This window comes from Sceloporus occidentalis, unplaced genomic scaffold, assembly GCF_023333645.1.
Source record: "Sceloporus occidentalis isolate IW3139 unplaced genomic scaffold, rSceOcc1.0.p SCAF_155, whole genome shotgun sequence".
NCBI classification, from domain to species: domain Eukaryota; kingdom Metazoa; phylum Chordata; class Lepidosauria; order Squamata; family Phrynosomatidae; genus Sceloporus; species Sceloporus occidentalis.
In genome coordinates this window covers 2,074,513-2,099,151 of record NW_028317135.1, presented here as the reverse complement: position 1 = coordinate 2,099,151, position 24,639 = coordinate 2,074,513, and the positions used below count along the sequence as shown (strand labels likewise).

General features: G+C 42.8%; 1 protein-coding gene across 1 annotated transcript; it reads left to right on the top strand.

Moving 5' to 3' along the window:
• On the top strand, positions 1 to 22,946 carry LOC149280524 (calsequestrin-1-like). The gene is made up of 11 exons (XM_089500448.1): positions 1 to 243; positions 2,624 to 2,708; positions 9,180 to 9,280; positions 10,838 to 10,949; positions 13,894 to 13,967; positions 14,250 to 14,380; positions 18,232 to 18,277; positions 19,697 to 19,751; positions 20,461 to 20,561; positions 20,908 to 20,982; positions 22,637 to 22,946. The coding sequence occupies exons 1-11, from the start codon at positions 1 to 3 to the stop codon at positions 22,847 to 22,849; spliced, it is 1,236 nt and encodes a 411-aa protein (XP_089356574.1). The 3' UTR covers positions 22,850 to 22,946.
• The last annotated feature ends 1,693 nt before the right edge of the window (positions 22,947 to 24,639 follow it).

The window sequence follows — 24,639 nt, the reverse complement described above, 5'->3', positions numbered from 1 at the left end:
ATGAAGGGGCCGTGGCTGGTTCTGGCAGCTCTGTGCCTCGCCCTGGCGGGTCTGGGTGCCCGGGCGGAGGACGGACTCGATTTCCCAGAGTATGACGGGGAGGACAGGGTGATCAACATCAACTTGAAGAACTACAAGGCTGCTCTGAAGAAGTACGAGGTGTTGGCCTTGCTGTACCATGAGCCCATTGAGGACGATAAGGCTTCCCAGAGACAGTTTGAGATGGAGGAGCTTATTTTGGAGGTACAAAGTGAATGTATACTAATGGCTTTCTTAACCCCTCTCTATAAACATGTACTTACACACTACGCACAGTGGATGATTAACCTGTCCCAACATAACCCAGTCTTCCAATGTCTAAATAAGTAGGTATGTTGGAGGTTGCAGTGTCTTTCGGTGTTAGAATCTCAGCCATTACTCTATATATTCGGTCGATTTGAAGGCACTTCACCTTATGATGGAGGGAAGACAAATGGCGGGTGTCCAGCTGTTGTTGAAATACACCCATCATGATCTAACTTTAGACCACGAACCAAGGTGGAGTTCAACAGCAGCTAAAGATCCACCATGGAGGCCACCTCGTCTGGTTTAAGAGCGTTCTGAGCATAATTACAAAGCTTCATAAGTGATTTTACTTATTTTCTGTTATACGTTTACTGTTATTGTTCTTAATAGAAGTCTTAAGAACAAGCACATATCTTATTTCACGATAATATTTAGTTAGGAATACTGGAGTTGGCCCACCGAAAGGTATCATGACTTGCCGGACAACGTTTGGTTTGTTTGCTCTCTTCATGTGAAATTCCGGCCATAAAATGATTATCTATCAACAGGTATTAATCGCCTACGACTTTGCTCTATTCACTTGTCATAAAACATCGTGACAGGGGCAAAATGGAGACTAATTGCTCCGGCCAGTGGTGTCCTAATGACTCTTAATTCATGCTAAATTAATCAGAATATATACATGATCTCTCTAAAATGTAATTTACAGACACTGGGAAGAAGAACATGTTTGAGGAATGAACAGTTGTGTTAATGGAGTCCATTGTGTTTAAAAGCCCCCACTAGAAAAAAATGACATTGTGTAGTAGGGCAAAATGTAATAACAGAAGGTGCGGGGTCAGCATGTTACCTGGTGGTGGTGGGGAGGGATTAAAATAGATTAATAGAGAGGAGGGGTAACTTGGGGTACCGTGGTGTATGTGGTTGGCTCCAGCTCCATTTAAAGTTGGGTTCCATTAAAGTTTGAAAGGTTCTCTTTAAATAATAAGATGGGGAAGCTTGAAATACACACACTTCAGGGCTACTGTAAAAACAAATCCGCCCCTTTAGGATGTGTTTGTTTGTAACACGCGCCCCACCTTTAAAAACAAGGCCTGGTCGCGTTAATTTAGACGGTAAACCTGCTTCATCACAGGTGAGCGAGAGATTCTATGCTATAGCTCGCTCACCTAAGCTTAAGCAGGGCACAGTCAAGCCCCAGTCTGTTAGAGGTACCCTGAGAAGGGATAATTAGATCTGAGGCACATCTCCTGTACCTTTATAAGGTTTTGTGTAGAGCTGAGTTGGGTGTCCGCTGACTCCAGGAAAAGAATCCCCCCCCCTCGATGCAGCGGAGGCCAGCCAATTGGGGAGGCCGGTCCCTGTGGCCAATAAAAGCCCGTAGCAGATGAAGCGAGGCTGGAATGGGAGCTGGCTGGAATATTGTGCCCCTCCTTAGGTTACAGGGTGAAATGCGCATTCAGGGGAAATGTACCCCAGCGGACGCCTGCTCCAGATGGCCTACGGTCTGAAAACCGAGCTCGGGAGGCTTAGGAAGAGACTGACCTCGCCTGACACCAAACACGCTGCCCCTTCCAAGAATCCAAAATAGTGCCTTTATAAAGCTTCTGCCTGACACCCCGTGCGGGGAGACTCTCTGCGTTGCACGGTGACATCGAGAACTCCCAGGTTCTGGATGAAAGGCGCACGCCATGACTAAATTCAGCTCAAAGACTTTAGGAAACTTTTACTGTGCCGCAATGGCAACAAGGTCCTTTCCCTGTGTCACATGACTACCAATAAAGAGATGCCTTAAAAATGTTAAAAAAACAAAAATGTTACATTCGCACATTTAAAGGGGCAGAGCGGCTATGGCTGGAGACCGGAGCAGACAAACGGTGAAATAGGTCTGTTCCCCTTTAAAGGCTGCGACTAACAGCTGCCGTGCCGTCTCGGTGGGCGCTCTCACGCGAGAGAACGAGGTGTCAAGGAAGGCAGGCGGGAGAGCGGGAGCAAAATTTTCTGTGTTAGCGATAAAAACAAGTTTTCATTTTCTTATGCAAATTGACCAAATGTTATTTTTGGCACGGCAGTAATCTGAGGTTATAGCTCCCAGCTCTCCCAGGTTTCCAGAGCTAGTCCCTACTTACTGGTACATATATATATATATACATATTCTGAGAGGTCAGTATTTTGTGAACCACAGCTCTCACAATCCTCAGCAACATAAAAAAATTATTTAGCGTGGGCATTTCTGGCCGGGCTGGTGACGCGTTTCTCTGCTGTTACCTGCACTGAAAACATCCGTTTTCTCTCTCCCTCTCCTTTCTTTCTGTCTCCTTCTTCTCTTTTTTCCTAGTTAGCAGCCCAAGTCCTGGAGGATAAAGGAGTGGGATTTGGTTTGGTCGATTCGGAGAAAGATACGGCCGTAGCCAAAAAACTGGGTAAGTTAAGAGTCAATCACGCACCTATCACTGCCTGCTTTTCGGTCACGTGACAATTAAGCGTTCCCGGCAAACCTATGAACGAGGCAAATTCTTACATAAAAGGGAATGTTCATTGTTTTTTTTCTGTTCTAATGACCATCCAGCTTAAACAACTCGCTGCTCTCCGTGTGTATACAACGTAAGCAGAGAGTCAGCCCTTTACAGCTGTTTACTGCTTAGATAATAATGCTTTTTTTACGTCTTGGGGGAACCCAGAAGAGAAATATTCAAAAAAATGTTCTTAAGGGTTAGTATGTAAAGTGTTGAGATGTAGAAGAGGGATCTCCGCTTACGGCAGCAACATTATATAAAGCAGCTATAACGTCGTGGGTTACTGTACACATTACAGTAAAAAAAAAAAACAGCCTGGTTTCACCACAAGGGGGCAGTCTGGTCCCATGCGATCCGTGACAGAGCAGCGGGAATTAGGCCGGTGTCGCTTGCAGAGGGTTTTTGTGCATCAGATAGGTAAAGCTTTTCATTTGGAGTGGGGCATCATATTCTCCTTGTAGGAATGAAATAGTTGTAGTGTATATAAATCTCACTTAGAAATATTCTGAATGTATACCGGCTTTTTATCTAAATTAATACAATGTAATCATTGCCTTTCCTACAATAACTTCTCAAACCGATCTGTTCAGAAAAAAGCTAAAAGTTCTGATAAGAGAGGATGCAGCGCAAGGCTCCTCGGGGGCAGGGTGCAGCGCAAGGCTCCTCGTGGGCAGGGTGCAGCGCAAGGCTCCTCGGGGGCAGGGTGCAGCGCAAGGCTCCTCGGGGGCACAGTGTAGCACAGGGCTCTCCAGAGGTAGGATTCAGGCCAAGGCTCTGCTCGGGCAGATACACAGGTCTGAGGGGGAAGGAAATAGTTCAGGGGTCTACAGGAAAAGGATGGAAGACAAGGCTTTCTAGGGGTCGGACACGGTGCTAGGTGTGGTGGTGGTAGTAGTTGGACACAGCACAAGACTCCTGTGTAATAACTCTTAGGCCTGTATGCTTTGGGGCTCAGGATCCTGAACGATATACAATGTCCCTGTCCTGATCTATGTAATTGTTTGTATGGTGGAGACAATAGATGCACACAGAATAATGGCTGCTGATTACTCACACAGGTGCGTCACAAGCGCACGCCACAACACAAGGGATCAATTGGCCCCTCAGTAATTACCTGTCCCCCAGAAAAGTCCTCTCCCGATTTTTAGAGTTAAATAAATTTTAACGCTTACCTGTACAAGTCTTTCTATTTAACAGAATTCCCTATTCCCGGGGTTTTGGGGCTTCTGTAACTCACACACCTGCTACGGTGTAAGGAGGCCCTGCAGCCGCCGAGATGATCATTCTGTTGACTTGGGTGATGTTTGTATCACGACTCGCCAACCAGCAAAGGTTTCTGTAGGGAGCCTGTTCTAGTGTGAAAGGGGTTAAACTCTTAGAATGAGGGGCAGGGGTGTGTGTTGGGGGGGTAGGGTATGGGCTCCAAAATGGATTTTTTTTTGTTGTTTTGCCCGAATCTACATTTTGGCTCATAGCTACGACGACGCGGCAGCAGGGTTTAATTTTTCTTTCCATAAACAATCCCAAGTGGGGACCAGGTAACTGACATTAAAGCCTTGGACCAACTAATGTTAAAAAGAGAAACAAGCGGTTACCATAGAGACATCTATTCCGCTAACACCGGGTGTGGGGGGGAGACGGGGCTTTGAAGAAGAACATAATGTTTTGCAGGGAGGAGGGAGGGAGAGGGGCCAAACAGATAACAACGCATCAACTTTACAAACCAAAACGTATCTTCACTGATATAATCCTGACGTCCCCGTCCTGCTTAAATATTATTTAGGGCCCACAATTTAAATGAAAGCAGCCCCTTGAAGTTACTAATTAACGTGATCTAATGAGAGTACCTGAGTCTACCAGTCTTTATACATCTCACAAACCTTCTTCAGAATTTAAAGCCCAGTACCGCAGAAAAGCCCCCGTGAGACAAGCCGTACGGACATTTAAAGGTATACACACACTCCGCAAACTGCCTGGTAACCATAAGTACATGTCAATCGCACGCAGACATCCCCGAACCCGCTTCACCGGGGAAGAGCCGCCGGGAGGAGGGGGTTTTCAGAAAACATTTTCAATCGTCATGGAAACTGTCCTTAGATGTAGAATCCCAGCGAATAAGCAGATTCCGCTATAAGAATAGGTTCTGATTTATAGCAGCTAAAAAGCTAACTCACCCCAAAACTTTTTGTAATCTCCGTGGCTGGAACGTACCCATTCTTCAAGACACAGAGAACCGTGAAAGTAACTGACCTGGGGGGGGTCTTAAGTAGAACAAAAAACACCTTTTCATAGGAAATCCTAATGTTCAGCTGCACTATTATTGTGAAAACCTTCGCTGTTCAGCCATTTCCACCATATTTCAGGTAGACGTAATTTAAAAAGAAATACCCGCAGGCTGGGTGGGTGATTGGCGGCACGCCGGGGGCTTATTTGCCATAAAATCAGGGAGAAGTTTCCAGGAAGAGTCGAGGTCCAGCCCCACGTGGTGTTTTCTGGGAATATAGGAAGCGCAGGTTCATATATGAAGAAAGCGTAAAGAGGCTGGAAACGATTCTCGTGGGTGTTGTGGATGACGTATCCGCACCACGATGACAAAAGATATTATAATAACAAGGCCTATTCTATTTGAGCTAAAGCGCTCACGACATGCCAGAGATATTTGAAAACAAATAGGGATAGACGGACTACGGTTCTAGAGGGACTATCCCACTTGGCAGGTTTGGAGAGAAAGGCAATTTGTAGAAAACACAAAACTGACAAGTATTTTTTCCTAATAATGGCTATGATTAGGTGAAACTTAGAGAGCTGCACATCATCCTCCGTGCCAGGTGTCCAGCGGTGTAGCTCGGAAAGTAAATAGAATGTAAGCTCCTCAGCTCACACCATCTTTTCACTTGTGTTACCTTATCCGGGCTCTACAAAATTATTGTATAGAATAGGGAGTCTTTCCGTGTGGTATTGATGACTGATTATACCACCCGGGGGACGTTACTGTCACTGCATAATGAAGTTGGAGTTTTCCCACGTGTGTCTAGTCGGAAAACCTGCCATTATTTCTCCCAGTCAGACTGAATCTCCGCTCCTCATTATCATAATTAAGAGGCGTCGGAATTAACACTGCGTTAACCTCCTTGCGGCGAGCTGGAGGGTTGTCGCTGTGAACGGGAAGGCACCGAGGAGTCATTAACACGGCCAACCCTAACAGCCGCTTGGTTTGTCGTCTTTCTTTGATGTGTCAGGTACACCGGTCCGCCTGTCACTAGCGCGTGAAAATGTCTTGTTAGTGGAGAGTTTTTGACACTTTCTTCTACGCTGACATTTTAAGACGCACATGCTTGGTGACCTTCACTTTGTTAGGTTTGCCGTTTCCAACATTCTCGAGTCATTGTGTTTTTCCTATTTTGTATCATACGCTGGGTAGAATTAATTTAACCTTTCAAAAAAAAAAAAAAAGTTGGTATTATTGGATTAAACATTGCATCTTCGGCAGTTCTTTTTACAAAAGGGCAGCTAAGTCTCCTTTGTGCTTCCCTGGGCAGATGGAGAAGGTCCTTGTTGGAGATCTTGCTTTCCTTATTGACTCAGAAACCATAGAGAGGACTCATAAGTCTATAAAGTCGCCAGGAAACTCTATGATCCCTACCATGATCTTTTCTGCCAGGAGTCATGTAGGTCCTTGATATGGGAAGCAGAAGCATGGAGTAGTGTTTAGCTGTTCACCTGCAGCACGACTAATGAGAAGGTAGACACGTAAAATAAGAGCTGTTTAAGAATTAGAAGAAAATTTGCATTATTTGATATTTCATGCTGGATAATCCTTTTTTTTAGTCTAAACTTATATTATTTTTAAATAATCATTGGGTAGAGACGTCCGTGTTTCTGCATCCGTTATCCCTAACGAGGTGTCTGTCACTTTCCTTTTCTCCTTCTCCAACACCCATCCTTCCTTCCTCGGCCTCCCTTTGCAGGCTCAGGGAAGTTGGATTTCCTTTGGTGAAGTCTTTCCATGCAATGTGTTATTTTTAAACGTCCAAAGGTTATCGATTATCTGAATTAGAGCAACATGATGGTAAAACGAGCCTGAGAATTGGTGGGATTGTGGTCATTCTCCCGTAGACCATGGCTTGTCAATGCAATTCTCTTCCTCGAGTGTGCATGTGCACAGGTGGCTGTCTCTGTCTGACCGATCCACCTGTGCTCATGTAAGGAAATAGAGGCTTCTGCACTGTTGGAATGGATTCTTGAGGGACACATAAAGCTTTTTTCTCTTTGAGATGTTATGGTGAATTGTGGCTCAAACGTCACGTCTCATGTGATCTAGTGGTACACGGGAAAGATGGTAGGTATGGAAGAGCATAATTTCCCTAATAACATGTCTAGTGGAGCCATCGCTCCTTCTGCGAAGCCGTGTGGTTCCAATATAGAATCTCGCTGGATTTAACAAACAGGCTGCACGTTCAGCATCATTTCCCTCCGAGAGATCATCTGTACGCCCAGGTATACGATTTTAACTGAGGAAAAACACGTTCTCGTGGGGAGATTTTATCTTCACATGTGCACCTGCTTGACAGAGAAAATAATTATTTCCCGCGACGGCGTGTAATTAAAGATGGATGGAAGGTGTGTGGCACCTGATAAACACGGTGGCGGTGGGGAGCGACAGACTCATTAAGTGCCGGAGCACAAAGTACGGAGGCAAATAGGATGCATAACAAGTCTGACTTAAAAACACAGAATATGAAAGTTAGGGTGAAATACTTCACCCCACCCCAAAAAGAATTCAACAAAATAACATAGACGGTATACTGACTTATAAAAGGGGTTGGGGCCAAACTCCATTCCCTCCGCTCCAGATTATAAACTATTGTCCCTCCAACCAGTTGTCATACCAATAGCCCAGTTCCTAGGGGTGGCTACAACTGGCAGGCTATTCCATGTAACCACTACACTCTCATAGAAATACAAACTCTCTTCCAAAAGGTGAACCTCTTAACTGCCCCCTTTCACCCATAAAAGAACCCGAGTAATACCTCTGGCGGTTGATTTGTACAAAGTCTGTGCTTAGGTAGCTTAATTTGTCTATAAAGGGTACTAAACACCTTCAATTTGGCTTTTCTCCCGTATTGACTTCTAAATTCCTGCCGGCAGATTGCAAAGAGATTTTATTTACCCCAAATAAAAATTACCCATCTGATCAAATATTTCACTCCGTGCAAACTCCCAGCAGAGCTGCCGGCAGATGTCCTGGGGATGGAAAGCGCCCAGCTGGCAGCAATTTGCCAACAAGCTTGCAATGTTTAGGACATTATCAAGTTAAGGGGTGTGCTGGACCCCAAGAGCTTGCAATTACCAACATCTGAACATTTCGAAACTTTTGATATATGCACAAAACCACATTTTATGTGCACAGAAACATCAAGATGCGCACGTTATCAATATGGAGATGTTGGAATATAGAATTTTTTTTCCTCAATTTTATTTTAATAAAAAAACCAGAAAGTTGAAGTTTCTATACGAAACAGATGTAGTTTAAGTTGGTAGTTTTTTTTTTCATTTTATGTAAATTTTGTGAACCTCCACAATTTGGGGCAGACCCAAAAAATGTATAATTATATTTTTATTCCCAATGGCTTCACTGCTTAAAGAATATTCCTTTTTTTTCCCGCCAAACTAATTAAAGAATGACAGCGTTATAATTATGTTATTTAGTTCTCGGTAATTCTGAGTCTATAATGAGATACAGACTGCAGGTTTCATACTAGTCTAATACATGAAGGTTTGCGCTACGAAACCCCAACTACCGGCAGCATTTGTATTTCATTATAATGCAATATCGCAAAGGCCATATTACCATACGGCGGGAATGTAAACCCGCTAGATTCCCACCGATTGTAAGTGGACCTGTCACCGCTGAGTTCCATCAGGAATACATTTCTTTATGTAAACTACCTACATCTTGTGCTTTTTATTGTCCAATCAGATTAATGGTTGTAAAGATAAATGTTGGGGAGAACATGATGTTCATTAGGTGGGGGATGGCTGTGTCCTGGAGGACCGTCTCCCCTCTATCACTTCTTCATCCAAGGGCTGTGTCCACCAAAAAGGATGTTTATTCTTTGTAAGGATAGCAACGCTTTGTGGGTAAAATTATTTGAGCTGAATCCTGGGAGGGGATTCCAAGTCATTGGATTCCAAAGTGTCCATGATGCTCAAACTTGGGGCTCATCCCCTCCTCCAACCAGTTTTACTTTTTCCCCACGAAGCGTGGGGGTCTCCTGTAGTCATACATGTAATCTGGAGGGTTATTTTCTATGATTTTCACAAACTGGATAAAAGAGTTGATTTGAGTTTTTCTCCCCATTCTGTCGTATCCTTCAGGAATAGACGAAGTAGACAGCATTTATGTTTTCAAGGATGACGAGGTGATCGAATACGATGGCGAATTCTCTGCTGACACGCTGGTGGAATTCCTGCTGGATGTAAGTCAGAGCTCCCATAAATAATACCACAGATGTAGAATGATGAAGGATTAGTGGGGCCACCAGGCTACAAAAGCTTAAGGGGAAAAGATGAGGGACACTGGGGGGGGGGCAACAGGCAAGTTAAACCTTGAAAGAGAGAAGGGTGATATGGTCAGGACAGAGTAATGGATATGTGACCAACAAATTGCCTAATCTGAGACATTAGCCATGAAAAATATATTTGTTTGGGAGGCTGAGGAGATATTAGATGAGGGTAGATCTGAAGAGATATTAGATGAGGAGATTGTAGATGAGGGTAGATCTAAGGAGGTATCTGAGGAGATATTAGATGAGGGTAGATCTAAGGAGGTATCTGAGGAGATATTAGATGAGGGAAGATCTAAGGAGGTATCTTAGGAGATATTAGATGAGGAGATTGTAGATGAGGGTAGATCTAAGGAGGTATCTGAGGAGATATTAGATGAGGGTAGATCTAAGGAGGTATCTGAGGAGATATTAGATGAGGGAAGATCTAAGGAGGTATCTGAGGAGATATTAGATGAGGGAAGATCTAAGGAGGTATCTTAGGAGATATTAGATGAGGAGATTGTAGATGAGGGTAGATCTAAGGAGGTATCTGAGGAGATATTAGATGAGGGTAGATCTAAGGAGATATCTGAGGAGATATTAGATGAGGGTAGATCTAAGGAGGTATCTGAGGAGATATTAGATGAGGGTAGATCTAAGGAGATATCTGAGGAGATATTAGATGAGGAGATTGTAGATGAGGGTAGATCTAAGGAGGTATCTGAGGAGATATTAGATGAGGGTAGGTCTAAGGAGATATCTGAGGAGATATTAGATGAGGAGATTGTAGATGAGGGTAGGTCAGACAAATCAGGGAATGTGAGCCGGAGAAGGATCCCACGATCTGGATAAGGAGAAGTGGTGGAGTATGGTGGGAATTGAGCTGGAGTTAGAAAACCAGGGCTTGGGTTAATAAAGTTATAGGCAGGGGAAAGTAAAGACAATGGTCTTTCTACATACAGAATATCAGGGTAGGATCCATCTGTGATTTCGCACATCCTCTATGACAATTAATATTCCTCCTGCCGACGGATCTCACTCACATACACGAAGGCAGACAGAAAATCCAGCCAGTGTTTACAGAATTAAATCCCCACTGACCCCAATTACACCTTCCGAACCCAGCGAAAGCCGGGAGATATCGCAGAGCAATCTCTACAACGAACCAAATCCCTTTTCGCGCGGAAGACACGTGTTTTTTTTTACCATTTCGGAAACGCACTCTGACCCAAACAGGATATTAATGCAGACATTCAACAATTGCATGCCCAAAAGACACTGGAGACGCATGGTGGTGTTGTCCATGTTTACCAAAAGATTAGAAAGAGCTGCTATGGCAACACATTCTTTCAACTAATCAATGGCCTCTCTTTTTGTCAGGTGACTATTGGAATGAATCAGAATGGCCAGAAAAATAATAATAAAGGTTATTTGTTGGGTCACCTGTGGTTAACGTTGCGTAGACTCAAGTGTAACTTTTTCTTTTAGGTTCTTGAAGATCCAGTTGAGTTCATCGATGGAAGCCATGAACTTGCTGCCTTTGAGAATATTGAAGATGAGCCCAAACTCATTGGATATTTCAAGAACGAAGAGTCAGAACGTGAGTACGAAGGGTAAACCCAACGGGGCTAATGACTTCGCAGGTCCGAGTGATAACGTTGGCCAATTTTAATGATAACATGGATCTCTCAACTGTAAACATTACATAAATCAGTCGGGCATTCATGGTGTAGAAATGGCTGCTAGAATTTATTATCATAATAAACATTTATTGGTTTAAAATGGATGTAATATGGGAATGAAACAGAACCAGCTCTGACGTGGGCTCAGTGGGATGAAGTGTGAACTTTTGGAAGTGCTGAGAGAGGACTTTCAATCCGTAGAGGAATTTCCGTGTCCATGAAATGCAGTGTGCAGGGGATAAAGTCAGCTTATAGTATACGGCTCGGTAGATCCCCATAGAAAGGCGGTCTGAGCCACCGATATGGAGCGTGATCAGGGAGCCGCGTGTATTGTAGAGACACTGTAAGAGAAACATCCAATTTGCCGGCAGTTCGGCCCCATTCAGCCCCCCGTCGAGTCTGTTCCTTATTTCCTGCAGCAAAGACCCAAACCTTCATCAGTTGTTGGTCTCGTCTTAGATTCTGGAGCCATATGCCTATGCCATGCATGTTTAATACCCTCATTGGATTAGCCTCTACCACCACTGCCGGGAGACTGCTTCACTTATCTAGTGTGGATACATTTATCAAATTATATGTCTCCTACATCAGGTGGAACATGGGGGGACGTGATAAGTATACTTTCATAAAGTAAATGATTGGAAGCTGTATGAACTCATATGGTTTTAGCTAAAATATTGTGGTTGGACTGCGGGACAATGAAAAGGTTAATGGACAGACCCACTGACAATAATCTGAAAGGGGGAATTAAGCAAATTTACGCAGTCAGCAGAGTGACTGTCAGGGCTTCATTCGACCAGACACAAAATGACACGCAGAGGTTTATAAACATGCCAGAAAGCATGTTGGGAAGCACAAGCCTGCAGACATCAGCAGAACTCCAGATACTTTGGACTACATTTCCCACAATTCTTGGCCAAAGATCAGGTAGCAAAGTCAATCCCACAAAACCAAAATGACCAATTATAAACGGATTATCACTTATGAAGGTCCAACCCTAGTTTCACCTTCATTAGAGCCAAGATGGTCCTGCGTAAAGAGGCGATCTGACTACGACGCACTGTTTAGTGAATCAAGTCCTTTGTGTAAAAAAAAACAAAACAACCCGGGTATTTCTCCCTTAGCGGCACAATTGAAGTGCCAATAGGACACCGCTGTACAGCCTGCTTGTTTTGCTATAATTTTCTTTACAAAAGCATGATCCGAAAGCCTCCGTAATGGCTAAAAGCCCCGAGCATCGCTTGTATTAGCTGCAATAAGAGTCTAATTTGGCAAAAGGAATAGCTTTTTTGTAAATAATGATAAAAGTAATTGCCAAAGCTTGGATCCATTTAAGAACACACTGTGTTTTAGGAGCCTATAGTACTATCGTTAGTTTGCTAGGACTCTTGGCAACAGGACCGATGACAAATGGTCTCCCCACCTCTCCAAAGAGGAGAAGGCTTTCGGAATCAAGAGAGTGGGTGCTGCTGAAAAAAGAGGATCATGGGAATTAGCTAATTTGTATAGTTCAAAATTCCTTCCAGAGACAGGGTATATTCGCAATGAAGATAAATGACTTTTTATGGGGGCCCAAAAAGCAGTGACTTCCGAACCCCGAGAAGGAAACCGGTCAGAACATTTTATGAAGCCAGGGGTCCCACGAGTGTCCCACGCGGTCAGCAGGAATGTTGGGAGGTCTTGAAAGGGCAGTCATTTTTGGCTCTTAAGAAGAATGATTAAGCTCTATTAAAAGTAAGGACTGGACAAATGATCCTTTAAGTGGAAAACCCCCCTAACTTAATGTCCTCTTACGCGACTTCCGTCGATTTCCGATATCAGTGCAGGGACCAAAAGTATCCACAAAGTGCTGTCAGTTTACAGCGAGGAACCATCAGACCAGGATGGGCATAGCCAGCCATTTAAAATATTCCAATACATGGAAAATACACATACAGGGTATCAATGCCTGGGTACCGACACCGAGCATTTACAGCTCTGTACAGATATAACTTTTTGAATGAAATAAAAAAGTCCCACGTGGAGTGGCCCCTGTCCACACCACCGTTACGTGTAAGTCTGATTCACTTGCGTATAAATTATTTGTACAAATGTCCTGACGCGGGTAATGCAATAATACGTAAGGGAAGACTGATGCCGCTCACGGCCCTGTTAATAATGCAGGAGCCATAATGCACAGCTGATAAACTCAAACCTCGGCACCAGAGCGCGTTGCTGGCCCCTTTCGATCGGTGCTAGAAGCCTGCTATATAAAACATACAGAGAAATACATAAACGGACGAGCCCTCTTTAAAGAGGCACTTACATCAATTGAGCTTACAAACATCAGTTGAGCTCCCTAGTATGGTAAACATTGAAACCCTAGCTGATCTGTCATTGGCAGGACCTTAATGAAAACAACGCAAAAAACTTTAATAGGCATTTTCAGCTTGTAAGGCAACAGCCAATGAGTTCCTGCCTACGTGTCACAAGGGAATGAAGTGTCCCCTGCAACAATTCTAAATGAAACAAAATCTGACATAATTAAAGAACAATTTCTAGAAAGAATTGTTGCTAAATGGGTAAACCGTTATTTCAGATTCGGAACGGCGTTTAGATGTATATTTTGAAGACATCTTTTTTGGCCACAATACCTAGTTTTACAGAAATGTTTTACTTCCTAGGCCTGCATGCCACCGATCAGACTGTAAGCTCTACAGGCAAAGTGGTATATGACAGGGTGTATTATCAGACCGGAGGGACCAGGTGTTCTCTTTAATGGAGAACGTTGTTGTCCTTTGTGGTCTATTTTGAAACCACCTGGTCACCTTGCTGTAAGATTACATGCCAACCGCATTAACTCATCATACGTTTGTTTTCCAGACTACAAGGCTTTTGAAGATGCGGCTGAGGAATTCCATCCTTACATCCCATTCTTTGCCACTTTTGACAGCAAGGTAAGCGCGTGTGCCACGCTCGGACTTAAAGGGACCCTCCGCTTCACATCCACATAATGCATGACTAAAACGTAGGAGGGCCAGGAGGGCCTCGACATTAGGAGTTATGCATAAAAAAGTAATGATTGTGGGAAGTTTTAAAAAGAGTCTCGTTTGTCTCTCTATAAAAGCATGGTATATGACGATAGGATGCGCACATATCGATAGCTCAATGAGCCTTGGAATCTTTTTTCCGCCGTACTTTTTTGACACGTTTGGCCCTGCTTGTTCTGTCTCTTCTAGGTTGCCAAGAAGTTGACTCTCAAACTGAACGAGATTGACTACTATGAGCCGTTCCATGATGAACCAGTCACCATTCCCAACAAGCCCAACAGCGAGAAGGAGATTGTGGACTTCCTGCATCTGCACAAGAGGTAAGAGCATCTGCAAAGAGCTAGCCAAACCGGGGCCACCAAAACACACAGAATAGTGGCTTCTCCATAAGAGGTCCATCACAGCCCTAAAGGAGGTGCAATCCCTAAACTGATGATTTAGGCATATTGTATAAGTGTCTTTAGATTGCAACTTAGTTTCCAAACTTAGTTTGGTAAAAACATGGATGGGCTTAATGAGCCCACTTAATGCTTATGTATTCTCCACCTTTTCACCCAATTTACATGAGATGTTTCAGGTATTCTGTTTTGTTCAGTAGACAATCAAATAAATTAGAACACATCATCCACAGCTTAGGCAGTTTATTATTATTATTATTAGTTTATGAGTGAAAACTATCATCTGCTTTTTTAAAAGCCACTTCTGGACAGCTTTTTGCAAATTTCAAGTAGAATTAAAAGATGATCGCATAATTGGCCCATCACTGAAATAAGGTTGAGAGGCTGCTGTTTTGGATGGTGCAGTTGCCATGGCAGTTCAGAAAGCAATTTGGCTGCCATAGAAACATTTATGTTAATAACTCAGCTTCATCATTTTGCGTGTTTTCCCCCCTCACGTGGCTGCCACTTTTACTGCCAATGCTCTGGTATCAACTTGGACATTCTAGAACCTGAAGGGTTAGTTACGGTTGGCAATACTTAATCCGGCCAGCCTTGTCTGGTTGATGATCATAGGTTTGTGTATACAGCACGGTGTAGAGAGCTGGTTAACATGTAGACCTTCAGCTACAGCTATCACGGTGCTTATCCGATCACATGCTGCGTACGAGTTGCCGTTCACAATCAATTTTGTACATATTCGATAAATCGAGAGAGTTAGGGAGATCCAAACTGGGGCAAAGCCAGCGGATCAGATAAGCTTTCCACGTGGTGGACCTGTCAATGAATCTTGCACGGACCTTGAGTTCCAAGGATCTGAAGGATCAATCCATATCTAGCTATAGAGGTTCCTACTGAGCCAAATGTACCCAACAACACTTCAGGTTCATGGGGGCTTTAACATAGTATAAAAAGACTTCCCGCGGATGTCCTGACTATTCCTCTTGTCCGTAAGCGGTTCACGGGCAAGAAGAAATGGTATAGGTTGGTGGGGAAAAATGGCCAGGAGAATCTCCCCAGAAGGTGGGCAGGTTTGATTATATCTAATATATGGCAGGTTCAAAATAAATACAAACATGTTGGATTCCACCTTAAGAATAAGCAGCCATACTATCCAGGACATTTATTGAGATTCCGGTCTCTCTCGTCTTTGGATCTTGAAGGTAAAGTCCTTGGGATACAGAGGAGGACATCGGAAGACTGGGAACTTTTCTGGTCTAACCAGGGCATTCTAGAAATCAATTCTGGAATACCTTCCTTCCGCGTCCCAAACTCACGGGCGTTGAAACGACGGCTTAATTTCCACACGCTGGCCACCCGAGTCGAAAACCAAGCGCTACGTGATGTTTTTTTGTGTAGCGACTTCTAAGCAGTTTTCTCTATTTCAGTAACAATAGAATCTCTCCCTCCGGGAGGCTGTTGCCCTGTTATTTTGTCATTAGTTCCCGGTTTGAGTTATTTTCGTGCAGAGCAGTTCGCTTTTTTTATTCAATGAGCTTGAAGTTGTGCCGAATGCATCTTCTTACACGCTTTAACTCGAGGACTTATATATATAGGAAAAACATACCGGATCAGTACAAACTGCAAATTCAAGTAATTAGCGTCTGACATGTTATCTGTTTAATTCTACAGTTCTGTACACTAAATAGATCTATATAAATGGTGTTTAGAGTAATAAGCCATACTTTGGGGTAATTATATACATATATGTACAAAATAACATCACCTGTATGTGAAATGCCCCTGACAATAAGCATGTTTATTATACCTGCCATTTTTCTTCGAGGGGTTAAAGATCTGAGCGCAGAAGGCTCCTTGCGTCTTGTTTTTGAGCGCACAAGATGAAAGCCTGGCTTCTTAGACACACTTTAAATATTGGCAGTTCAGAGACTTCAGTTGCTATGACAGCGAGGCCTTTAAACCGCTCGTAGAGCAAATAACATTATTATTGTGTTTTTCCCCCTTTAATAATGCTTTTTTGCACGCTTTTTCCGTGCGAGAGGCTCTCAGCACCGAGACGCTCGCTGTAATGCACTCAAATCCAATGCCTTCCAGCTCACGTAGATTACCGAAATGGGGGGTTATAACGCTGGCGGTGCCGCTCTGCATTTAACCCTTTAATCACAGGACGGGGATGCATATCACCCCTCTAGCATTTGAAGATTGTATCATCTTACTTAAAGGGACAGTCATGTTAGTAGAATTCACTCCTGTATTCACTGTGAATGGCGTGTGTTCACTAATGTCCACGTGTGGTCGGGTTAAGCGGTGAATCCGCTGAGGGTTTCAGAATGGGAGCCCATAAGACAGGCATACCTGGGCACTCATTGGTCTTGACCAGGAGTCTCTGGGCACGGCTTCCCTAGGTGTCTGGGCCACTTTCTGCTATCACCGCAGGGGAGTGGCATGTGACCACCACACCTACTCCCTGCCCCTCCAGCTAGTCCTGCCCCCGATCATAATGAACCCCGCCCCAGAAGAAGGAGAGCTCCAGGTATCCTACCCTGTGAAGGCAAAGGATTGAGTCTTAACCACACGCAGGACTGTCGCACCATGAAGGTGCCCGTCTCCTTTTCTTCAGCCTCTTTTTTTGATAAGTGCAGAATACATTTAGTTTCAAAGTTTACCCCCATGGAACTTTACTCCATGCAACCAATCGCCAACTTAACAGGGGGAGGGATACCAAAATGGGGAGGAATAATCATGTAGATGCTGAGAACAGGAATATAAATAAACTGGGTTTATAACACTTACAGGGTTAATAAGGGTATAGAACTAGAAAATTTGGGGAAAGTTGCAGCTTTAATTTATAGCAAAATGGAGACTTTGGTTACGTAGTATATACAATGTATCACTACGTAAAAACACACACACTACATGTTAATGTAAAAATCTATTTAATGTTTCTTTCAATTCTGCATTAAAAAGCTTTCTTCAAAAAAAAAAAAAAAATAGGTATAAAAAAAAAAATTACAGACTCTAAAAGGCCAAATCTTTTCCGTGGATATTGGCTCAATGCGGGAACATTATGTTTCGCAGTATTATCAGACGTCATTCCAAATTATCTGGGCCGAAGCTGTCATTTCAGCTCTGACCCAGTTTTTATTCAAAGGTTTTAATAAACAGGCTTCTAATAGGGTTTTTAAAATGGAGCTTTTTCAGAGCAGCCACAGGATGAGGGAACTTAATTATCTTTTTTATTATCCTTATTACGTCGCGGTGGATAATATTTTAGGGACTCGGATGACCGGGATCTGTCACATTAAAGCCACGCAACAAACGGTGTAATAATGACGTTCTTAACACACCGTACACAAGTGACCAAGTTCATTTTGTGTTGAACCAAGAGACCCATCTAAGGCAGACTTTATAATAAAGGAGAATAATGGGGTTTTATTGGCCCTGTTTAATTTATAAAGCCGTTTCCTGCTGTTTCTATACACATTATCGGGGCTTTTAAGTATGTAGAACCCTGTGATACCCTCATACCCAGCAAACATTCTGAGCGCCAAGAAAACAGGGGCATCAGAGCAGGAAAAAGGGGCATCAGGCATTTAGGAGAGAGACTGGCGAGACTAAATAGGTACACTTAGGAGGTATAGGATCTGTTGAACCTTTTTTAAGATACATTAACAACCTCTACTTATACTACTGTATGAAAAATGGCAGCTTCACCCATTCATTGCATGGAGGTGGTTTCCCTGTGTATTTACTATTCCAATTCCTTTCTGTAGGCCAACTCTGAGGAAGCTTCATCCAGACAGTATGTATGAGACCTGGGTAAGTAAATCTGTCTGTCTTTCTCAGAGAACAAACGCTTCTTGCAATAGACGTTTACTCCACTGCCTATAAATGACAAAGATGAGTAGTTAGGCAGAAGCAGCATAAAAACCATAAAAACACGCTCGTGTTAGGTAAATATATGACAGTACATACACACGCAGCAGCACACGCTGATACACATCACACTCACAGGAGGTATCAAGCTTTGTATTAATCTATACAATGTCCTCAAACTGAATGCACTATTATTATTCACTATTTATTCAATAAATTCAACCCTGCCAACATTATGGAGAACCTACTATTCCTCCCCTGTTCCAATCATGCCCACTGTGATGATGTGCATAACCTGGTTCACTTATAGGCAAATACTGCATAAGTGCCACTATACACCCTATGCTCTAGATGCCCCTAGTGGCTATAGGTGGAAATGCAGAAACATAGCTGGTCCTAGTAAGTCCTTTGCCAGCCTAAACCAATCAGAATGGATTCTCCTAGGCTATTGCCGCTACGCGCCATAATTATTTGTTACCAGCGCTAAGAAACACCTTAACAGACCCTTGTCTGGTGTATAGCGTTATATTAACAGCACAAACACATTGTGCCTCCTCTTTAAAAGTGGGAACAGTAGGTCTATGATGAGCCGTAGGGGACCAATGCAGGCGTGATAAGAAACCCAGGAGCGATGGGAGAGCAATATTCTCAGCTTCAGGTTTCCCAGGCAACTCGATGCTCGATCCAGGAACGAGATGAGCCATGTTGACGTATCTGAGAAGTCCCATGGAGCAGTAATGACAGATTGGAAAGACAGATCCAGGCAGATTAATAAAGTGCAGAGCGAGTTACTTAAATCAGCCTCACCGTCCACTACTTGAAACCTTCCACGAGAGGTTTAGACAATAATTACCAGGTTTCCTGCCTCGGATGTCTCATTGGTAATTACTTAGACACCAGCCCATCTAGTGAAGAACATTTAATGTCAAATACTACGTGTTCTTAGGTTCTTGGATTCTTACGGGAATACCTCCGCTGACTCACAGGTACCGCAAGGGGATGAGTAGAGACACGATTTGGGCAAGAACTTCAAAATTACTTATGAAATCTGATTGTCCGAACTTTCTGTGACAAGACTCCTTGTCACAGAACTCTGTTTTCCCATTGTCATTCAAGGTGCATGTTTCATGCACCCAACCACTTCCAAGTCCTATGCTGGTTGTAGAACAAGGCCCAATAATTTAACGATTAACAGAAAGAAGTGGGGGGATCTTGTGTATTATCTATCTGTACAAGCAGATGCTGGGAGCACAAATGTGTGATTAAAAATATAATACAATTTGTTGACTCATCAGACATATCGTTTCCGTGCTATGGGGGCTTGGGGTCCAAAGATTTTCACAATGTGTGTCCTGTTAACAGGAAGACGACCTGAATGGAATCCACATCGTGGCTTTCGCAGAAGAAGACGACCCTGGTAATTATAATAATTTTTCTGGGATGAATGGCCTTTCTTGCAAAATGTTCCATTTGGGTATCAAGTATCACCGCTGGGCTGTAGAACCATTTTTAGAGAACTTTCAAGTCCATTTTACCCCAAGTAAGCGCCAATGAAACATAAGCCCTGCATATTTGGGCTGTGGCTTAGCGGTCCGATGGCTGAGGTTCCTCGTATGATCACTGGCAGCCTATGAAGATGTATAGAGCGCTTATAGCGTCTGGACACAAAGCCACTTTCCAACATTCCAATAGCTAATAAGTTTAATTGAAGTAAAGGTTGCGTAGGTGATAGGTACATCGATGCCTCGCTTGTTTTTTAGGGTTTAAAAAGAGGATGAAGTGATCACCATGAAAAAGTCCATGTAGATCTCAAAGACCGCTAGACAGCACTACTGCCCTACGCTGGAGCTACGAATGTTGGGCGCTAAAAAGGCACTCAGAACCTCATGTTACACACTGAAGTCTCTAAGCACCAAGCAGTATACACCCAGCACAAAAATCCCTCTCTACTACTGAAAGGTCTAGACTGTTGCCATAGTCCATATATATACACAGTCCCGGCACTGCCGATTCTAGAACGGCAATAATCCGTAAAGCAGATACACAGCTTGGCCATGTACTCCATAAAGAAACTGGCTTACAATATTCACTTTGGAGGTATTAACCGAACCACTCTCTTTATACAGATGGTTATGAGTTCCTTGAAATCCTCAAAGAAGTTGCAGAAGACAACACAGATAACCCAGATCTCAGTATTATTTGGATTGACCCAGAAGATTTCCCACTGGTAAGAGCCGCCGGTCACCGTATGTGGAGAATCAAAACACAGAGTTGCATTTAGTAAATACAATAAGTCCGTAGCTTTGAATAGGTACATTGGCCTTAGGCGTACGTAAAACAACTTCTAACACCATTGTGGCCAGTTTTGATAAAGGGTCCTAAATGTCATGGCTTTGGGATCCGGTTTATGTTTACACCAAAATACATGGGGTTTGCAGAACAACGAGCCTTAAGCATCAAGATTAAATTGTGAGATGAACAATCATGGGAGTCCATATGAAACATCAATCTTTGTTACTTATAGGAGATTGACGGAATAATTCATGTTTCTCATTGTTGTTTGTATCTTCTAGTTGATTCCATACTGGGAGGAGAAGTTTGGCATTGACCTCTCCCGGCCTCATATTGGTATAGTGAACGTTACCGATGTAAGTAAACAAAGTGACAATCAGTATTCCACAAAGCCCTGTATTAGTCAGGATATTGTGTTGGGACAGAAGAGGGTGCGGTATGGCGAATAACGGCCAAATAGAGGGTAACGAGGGACATTTCGATATGGCTGCAACAAATGGTAGCTGGCTGTCTGAGCCTGATAATTGGCCTTCACCCAGAGCCTTGCCTTACTGGAAAGCGATATCAGAAGGGGCTAAAGTGAGGCAGACATGGCACCTGTCAACTGACAACTCTAACAATGACATTCACCGCGATAGGTATGGCTGCTCCGTAATGAGTGCGCTGGCGGACATGTCTACCTTCTACCGGGTGTGACTTCATCCTAATGCTAATTTCTGCTCTTCAGAATCCCTTAAATATGTACAGTCTTTACTGTAGATCTATTTTAAAGGGCTAGTAAGAAGCCAAAGTTATTTTTCCAATGCCCCCAAGAAAGCAGCCTTTATCTGGTCTCAGCTGATGATGTTCATGGCCCCTTAGGTGTCAGCTGTACAGCTCCAGAAAGCAAGGTCTATTTCAGTAGGGTGACTTCTAGGATCCAGTCATCCCTCACCACCCAATAGACTGCATGTCTCCCTCCATGAAGTTGGACAAACTAATATTCTTCTTCGCGGTGGAATTGACCATTACTTTTGCGGTTCCTTTTCTTTTGTATCGTTAGCAAGCCTCTCCAATTCCCATCTTTGCCTCCTTGTGCTTTTGTACTAACCTTTTAAGTTTTTTGTCTCTTTTTCTGCACATTTCCTTATTCACGCCCTCTTAAAAAGCACATCGGCTGGCCTCCTGGCTTTACACCATACAGAAACGAGCTCCGATAAAAGCATTTTTGCAGTTTTGTTTTTGTCCTACATGCTTTTTACCATTTTCCATTTGTTCTGGTTCCTTTTATCCCCATCCACTGCTGGCTTGTTTTATCGGGATCTAATTACTTCTTTTCCCTGCAATGTTCTGTGCTGGTATAATGCGGTGTGACACGGCGGCTCGCCACATCTTCTTATATTTGAAGAGCTCACTGCTGTATAAGTTCACTATAAAACGATATCACCTACTGGTTTCTTTATGGCACATTTTCCAATTTAGAAAATAAAATGTTTAAATAAAAGGCACCGTTGTGTATAGTAGGGCTAGGCACACTGAAAAGTTCAGAAAACTCAATATGCTGTTACAATTCGTAATGCTCCCTTTCAAGGGATTTAAAAAAAAAAAAAAAAAAAATCGGTATAAAAACTTCACATTCTACATCTGTAGATACCGACCTTCTTTCCTAACAGTTTTAAGCATAGACACAACACACAAACTGTAACAACGGTTCTATGGTAACTGTCTTTTAACCTATCAGTAGATTTTACTTGAGTCACATGACTAGAGCCTAGGATTGATTTATTCTGCAGAAAATACTCCATGGGAACAATAGGAGGTACCTAAAATCACTCAAGGTTTTGGTGTTTTACTTTGGCTGTCTTATACCTACAAAGAGCACACATTGGAAAGGTCAGGTGCTAATATCCCAAAGGAAAACCAAGATGCAAAAGAAAATATAACACATATAAGAATGGGCTTTGACTTCGTGTTTTGTAAGCTTCTTAATATGGTTTGGCAAACTGATGCAATTGATATATTTCTTCCCAGGCTGACAGTGTCTGGATGGACATGGATGATGAGGAGGATCTGCCCTCAGTGGACGAGTTAGAAGACTGGATTGAAGATGTTTTGGAAGGAGATATCAACACAGAAGATGATGATGATGATGATGACGATGACGACGACGACGACGACGACGATGACGACGATGACGACGATGACGACGATGACGACGATGACGATGATGACGACGATGACTAGAGAGTCATTAATTAAGTCGTTAGCATCTAACTAGTTTGTATCCGCGTATTCATATGTCGCAAATCTGACTTCAGCAACAATGTATTTTTATATGAATTCTCAAACATTAACCACTCTGTCATTGACCTCTAAAAGTAACTAAGTAAGACTATAAGATTAAGAAGGATCCTTAAAAATATAGAAGCTTTCTAGAGTCCAAATTAGTATGGAAAAGGGTGAGCACCTAAACAAGATTCAACAATTCAATTCCCCAAAAATTAAACCTTTAGACTCTCCATCTCACTTATTCAATATAAATAAAATTCAAACTGTCAAAATAGGGTAACTAAACCAAAGGCCCAGAGGAACAACAAGCACAAGGCTCATCAAAATAATTTAATAACATCTTCCATTTACAGGTTAATTGGTACATACACTCTAACATGTTCCCATATGGTCCTCTCCAAGAGTTATCTCCAAGCTCTAGCTGCGGTCAGCTCCTGGCTACAGCTGGAGTTATCTCCATGTTCTAAGCTCCTAAGACTGGAGTTATCTCTAAGTTCTTGCTCCTGGCTAGGGCTGGAGTTATCTACAAGTTCTAGCTCACGGTTAAGGATGACGTTATCTCCACGTTCTAGCTCCTGGCTACAGCTGGAGTTATGTCCAAGTTCTTGCCAAGGAATCCTTTTGCCAAGGAATCCTTTTGGATTCCCTGGTTTAGTTCCATAAGTAAACCAATGTGTAGACCCTCCAGACAAAGACTACCTACAGTGAATGTTTGCAACATTTCACCTTTACACCCCAACATCGTGAAGTCTGTACGAATTTTAACATTTTTAAATGTTTGTCCACTCCCAATTGTACAAATGTAATGTATTTCTTTTTTGGCTGTTTACCCCATGCCGAGGCACATAACTCGAACATCACTCACAAGGTCTTAAATGGATTCATTGCTGTGAAGCTTGTTGGAGATGGGAAAAAAACAACATTGATTATTCCAGATTTGGAAGCCAAACACGATACAAAAAAAAAAATTCTAACATCCAAAAGAGCCTACGTGTGTTTCTTTCTCTCGTTGTGTTATTTACCTAAGTGCAGGCAAGTCATATTTTTGTTTTTGTTCTATAGGGTATTTGTATGAATTAGTAATATATATAATATATTTCATGGAGTTATTGTCCACAAATTGCTTTGCCAAACCACCTCAAACGTTTAAAGCACCAGTTTGGGGTCAAAACCAAATGAAAAGGGGGGGGGGTTAGAACATTTTACAAGAATGTTATTACTTGAGGGGGAAAGGACTGGTTAATGTTTGGTGCGTTGTTTAAAGAAGGAGGTGATACGCAGTACCGAACCAGTAGGCATCTACAGACACCAGACCATTAACCAGGAGAACCCCACGATGCATTGCTCAGGTAGGAGTTGGTACAGACTGATGTCTATGTAAACAACGCAGGGAATAATTACACATAATATATACTTAGATGTCTGGTGGTTATACTGTAATTATCTCTTCGGCAGAAGCAGTGACTCACACGCTGTTTTGTGAAGTGTTCAGCTACCTGAGACACTGACAATCGCTTTGATGAAAAAGGAAGGGCCGCTATGTCAGATTAACAAAAGGCCGTTAGAGATACACGATTTGGATTCCAATCCTACCATGCTAAGTAGATTTATCTGGGCTCTATCCTACGTTATATGTGGATCGCCGAGTGGTCGCCAAGGGACTTAAGTCTAGTTAAATCCTGAAAGCTGATTGGCTGCTATGGAAACATTCCCTGCGTAAATTCAACAATTCTAAAATTATATAT